Here is a 5,717-nt window from a genome sequence, read left to right as displayed (position 1 = left end):
GATGGATGGATGGATGGATGGATGGATGGATGGATGGATGGATGGATACCTGTGCTTCTTTATGCAACAAAAGAATCAAAACGTGCAATAGTGGAATGTGTTGGAAAACAGAATTTCAAGAGTATTTCACATATTATACTTTGTCTAAACTTTAACACAACTTAATTTTGTTTTTATAGTATGGAACAAACAACAGCAACAACAACAACAACAAAGATAAGTCTGTATGGGTGTTGCGTTCGGGAATACTGAACTGTGCCTTTTCGTTTCTACACTGAAGCAAGCAGCAGCCTCTTTGGCGATTAAAAAAAAAAAAAGAGTTCATGAAACTAATTTTTGAAAAAGCACACACATAAATATGTTGTGGAGTTTTAGTTTGTTTACAAATGAATTCATTGATTTTCGCCTAGAAAAAAGTTGAGATATAAACGGTTTTAATTTTCAATTTCAAAAATTCTAAGTGGAGTGAGGTAAAAGAAGGACACGAAGAGAAAGAAACAAAAAGGCTTTGTTTCTGAGTATCTCGGTCCTTGATCTCCAGTCAAAACTTGCTCCAGTTTCACTTCCTCCATCGAAGGAAACGATGGTTGTGATTGGGGTTTTCTGCTCCTGTTCTCACTCTCTCCCTGTCTGTTTGCCCGCAAACACCCCCTGTCGCTCTCATGGCGCCATAAATCAGCCTCTTTATGCGCTTCTTTATAAATATCTTTGCCAACATTTTTTACTTTGAATTTGCTTGTTAAATATTGTTGTTACACAAAAATCTAAAAGTTTGGAAGAGAAACATCTGCACCTTTTAAAACCACCAAGTCCGTAAACTGTGCTAATATTGAACAAAATTACGTAAGCAATGTTTTTTTTTTTTTTTTTCATCCAAGAAAAAAGATGAACCGTAACACTCGGTGAGTATTTTGTGAATGTCACAGCAGGGACGGATCATTGATTCAGCAGAGCTGTTTTTAAAGAAAGGTGTGTTGTTGTTTTTTTTTTTTATCACGATCAAAGGCAGATGACTGAGAAATCTTGGCTGCACTTTGCTTCTGTTGGTTGTTAGCTGATCCAATCGCAGGGCACTTAGAGCAACACTTGACACCAACACATGTCAGAACGATGCCAAAACTAACAAATCAGGAGGCATCAAACTGCTGAGCGTAACTAAAACGGAAGAAGAAAAACAAAAGGTGTGTTCTTATTTTAGAATAAAAATAATTAAATGTGTGCATTTACATGTAACAAGTTGAGATTGTGTCTTAGTCACTAAAAATGGAATAAAATAACTAAATATTTCTGTACATATGACCACAGGTCTGTTTTATAAACGTAAAGAACTTGGTAACTCCTTTTCCATAGCTTAGCTTTTCTATAATTTATGATACAGTAATCCCTCGCTACTTCGTGGTTCGACATTTACGGACTCGCTTTTTCGCAAATTTTCAACAATTGTCAACTTTAATATTATTTGCGTGATTGGGACAGTACAGATAAAAAGTTAACCAAAAAAAATACTTAGGACAGGCTCTGCCATTTTGTATTTTCTTTCAATTAGCCTATACTGTCAGGCCAGTCAAAGAACTACAGTACCCAGAAGGCAACAGTGCTTCCAGCCACTGTTTTCTGCCAAAAATGGAGGGAAAGTTTCAACCCTGACTAAAAAGTTTGGTCCTTATTCATAATGACTTCGGAGCTCAGTGACTGCAGAGAGCCGATCAGAACCGTATCACAACTGGACCAAGGCTGGTGAGTTCCTCATATAAAAGTTTGCAGTAGCTACTGTGCAGTATGTGTACGCATATTGTTAAAATAAAGAGTTTAGAATATTGCGGGCTTCATCACTGCAGGATAGGTCTGCATAACCATAACCAAACCTGATCGACCGGAAACAAAATGCTGTTCTGTACAGCTGCTGAGTAAAATTTTGCAGTATTGTACAGTACATATACATACGTTGTTAAAATTACATAAGTTTAAGAGTTTAGAACATTGCAAGAGTGTGGGAAGGGTTTATAAAGCCTTAAAGTATATAAATACTAAAATAAATATAGTGTTCCTACTTCGTGGTTTTTCACTTTTTGCGGGGGTGTCCAGAATGTAACCCCCACGATAAACAAGACACTACCGTAATTTATTGAACGCAGCAAGGTTTTGTAGTTATTTACAGTACTTCCCAGGTATAGCCTGTGGTTTCTCTCTGCTGTTAGCGCACATAGAGTCCAGGACTGAAAAGACAATATGTTGAGTGAAGAAAACCAGCATATTTGTCATTAAAAGAGAATATAAATATTCACATTCTGGGCCTTTGATAGAGAAAGACTTTTTGAGGGGCACCTCACTGAATTTCAATTTTGAAGACCACTAGTCGAAATCAAAAACTCAAATTCTCACAATAGTTTAATTTGAATATATCCAGCTGAGAATATGGAATGTGCCACTTTAAAACTCTGATACTAAAGAATCACAGACAAGAACACCTGAGATACTTTCTGCTTCTAGTAAAAGTTTTGAACGAGTGTAAAAAGCAAATAAATAGTCTCTAAGTACAAGTCAAACTTTGCAAATAATAGCAAACAATGCTTTTATTTCTACATTGAATTAATGTAAGTTTCTTCCAGCTGCTCCCTTCTGCAGGGGTTGCCACAGCAAGTGAACATCTGGATTACATGACCACCACTGACCAATAAGATAAAGTAAAATTTGTAGTAGTAACGTACGTACGTACGCCACCAACTGTAGTATGACAATATAGGGAAATATATTCATACTTTTCACGAGTTCCTCATCTTTCTGACTGTGTAAATGTCGTGCATTGAATCTTAACAGAAATGTAACGAGAGAGACGTTATTTATCTTTGACCCATCAAATGAATGCGGTCATTTATTTTCAGAATCAAAGTTTAACATCAAACATTTACATTAATTTGGCAAAATATGAAAATAATAACAGACAAGTTTCACAGAAAATGGGCTTCAATCACGCGGCGGTGATTGAGGACTTTGCTTCAGATATTTCTAAAATATCTGTACTGATTTTAGGAGAAAGCAGAGTTTAAGATGGAGATTTATCTTACAGAGAGATATGTGAGGGAATTAATCTGTTATGACCAGAACGTGCACGCTCCATCAGATCTCAGCTTGCGACGGTACGCTCAGTTGAAGTAGATCGTTACCTGGTTGACGATGAAATCAGCTCGGTATAGAATCCTTCAGACTCTTTCAGCGTCTCCGTTGAGCAGCTGAAATCCTTCGAGAGTCGTGCGTGGTGTTCAAACAGAAATTATAATCCCAACATCGTCACTGCGTTCTGTATTCCAACGGAAGCACTCTGGGCTTCAGACATCAGACTTTCTCCATCGGACATCAGAGTTTTCTCCTTCAGCCTTCAGAACTCTCAGACTCTAGAACTTCTTCAGAACCTCCATCACTCTGAGACTCTTACTCTCTATCACTCCCAGACTCTAACAGAACCGGGAAGTTGCCACATTTTAAATGAGTTGACTTCCGGGTCAATTTTAGAGCTTTCTGATTCGTGGATGGACCAGAAAGAGGTGTGTTTTGTGACGTAAGATGTTATGATAAGCCAAGGGCAGAGAATGAGATTGCTTAACAGAAAGAAAAGATTATTGGAGAAACAGCAGACTTCGTGGAGTCTCTACTCTGATTATCTTCTCAAATAGTTAAACATGACATTTTCTTCTCAGTAAACATTTTAGTTGACCAAGACTCGACCTTTCACATACTTACAAAACTTGGCTCATTTCAGACAGAAAATCAAGAAATGCATATTAACCTGATTTCTTCTTTGAATGAGGAATAAAAATCATTACTTACTGTTTATGTAAAATAAAAATGAGTAGTTCTCTTCAACCTGTGAGTCATTGAGTGAACTGACACAATTTGATTATCAAACATTTGTAAAATAGTAATGATTATAAAAAGAGAGTGTTCTTTTCACTTGAATCTTCAAGAAAGAAAGTCTCCAGATGGCTCAAACTGTATTCAGATCAATGAAATAACAGTCTCTGTCCATCTGATAGATTTGAGGTCATCAGGGTCAGATCAGGTTCACTACAAATTAAACAAACCTTTCAGACGTTTTAACTGAGTACATTCAGATTATTTCATGACTTTACATTTTTGCTATACTTTTGGTTTAATAAAGCATAACAGAATATTTTGTTTGATCTATTTTGACAATGATTTGCAGCATCATATGGCATGAACTCTCTCTCTCTCTTTCTCTCTCGCTCTCTCTTTCTCTATATATATATATATATATAAAATTATACAAATATATATATTTATATAGTATATATATTTATATAATTAAACAAATATATATATATTATACATATAAATACATATACACATATATACATATATATACATATAATATATATACATAGAATATATATATATATTATATATATATAATATATATATATATATATTTATATATATATATATATATATATATATATATAAAATGCATATATATATAAAATCAGTGGTGGAGAAAGTACTCAAACTCTGTACTTAAGTAAAAGTACAAATAAACAGACAAAAATGTACTCTAGTAAAAGTAGAAGTACCACATTAACATTTTTACTTAAGTAAAAGTAAATAGGTGTATGCTTTTAAAATATTTAAAGTATTAAAAGTAAAAGTACTTGCTGAATGTATTACCTAATGTAATGGTCTGCATATCTTTAAGTCTGTGTACCATATGTATATTTTCTGTAATACATTAATAGTGTTGTTCCATTTTAATGAACGATGCTGCAGATAATACATGTTTTTATTGTGTTTACTTTGTGACACAGTTCACACTTGGACTTGTGATTCTGTGTGTCAGAATTTCAGGGATGACCTGCAGAGTTAAATGCCATTAATCAAAATAAGAAAGAGGAATGATTCTTTGAAAGTTTTTATTTAACACAAAGCAAAACCAATGTGTCATTTTAACTGCAGTAAACACATTTAAGTAAAAGTTGTCTGCCTGAACAAAAGGGGCATTAGACACAACTGACAAAGGAACAGGCTCTGATCATTTCAACTAATATTTCAACTCCAGTTTGTCATCAACTCTAGTTAAAATACTGTCTATTCAACCTTGTAATGAGTCAATATTCGCTTGTCTCATGTCCTAACATTATGAACTGACACATTTTAATATTGCAGCAAGAATTTCTTGTTCAAGTTCAGAAGAAGTTGGTTTTCAAAGATTTTTGAGTCCAGTCTGGCTCTTTTGGGAGAGAGAATCTGTAATGTTGTACTGAACAGTCTTTCAATAAGGCCATGGGTGGAGCATATCTTCTGGCTCTTGCGGTGGAATACATTTTGGGTGTGTTAGTGGTGCTGCAGGTGCACCCAGCTCAGTGACATATATACTAGAATATATGTCATTGGCTCAGCTCTTCTTGAAGGCGGGTCTAACGTTACCTGCCCACTTTGCAGTGATTCCATGGACCAACTCCCCTCTCACCATTGGTTACTTTCAAAGTAACAAACAAAATCAAAAAGCCGCAACATGAATGTAACTTGTAATGCAACGCATTTTAGAAATGTAGTGAAGTAGAAAGTACAGATACTTTATGTAAAATGTAGTGAAGTAAAAGTATAAAGTACCCACATTTAACTCTACTTAAGTAAAGTACAGATACATGAAAAATGTACTTAAGTACAGTAACAAAGTATTTGTACTTAGTTACATCTCACCACTG

General features: G+C 34.8%; 1 protein-coding gene across 1 annotated transcript in view; it reads right to left on the bottom strand.

Moving 5' to 3' along the window:
• si:ch211-79m20.1 (alpha-protein kinase 1) overlaps positions 1-664 on the bottom strand; it is an 11,675-nt gene extending 11,011 nt beyond the window's left edge. The window contains exon 1 of the mRNA XM_037690567.1: positions 620-664. Within this exon, the coding sequence (XP_037546495.1) occupies positions 620-664 (45 nt within the window). The remainder of the gene's footprint in view (positions 1-619) is intronic.
• Positions 665-5,717: the final 5,053 nt, after the last annotated feature.

This window comes from Nematolebias whitei, chromosome 16 (genome assembly GCF_014905685.2).
Source record: "Nematolebias whitei isolate Nwh7 chromosome 16, NemWhi1, whole genome shotgun sequence".
In the NCBI taxonomy this organism is placed as follows: domain Eukaryota; kingdom Metazoa; phylum Chordata; class Actinopteri; order Cyprinodontiformes; family Rivulidae; genus Nematolebias; species Nematolebias whitei.
This window is presented reverse-complemented; position numbering and strand designations above follow the sequence as displayed.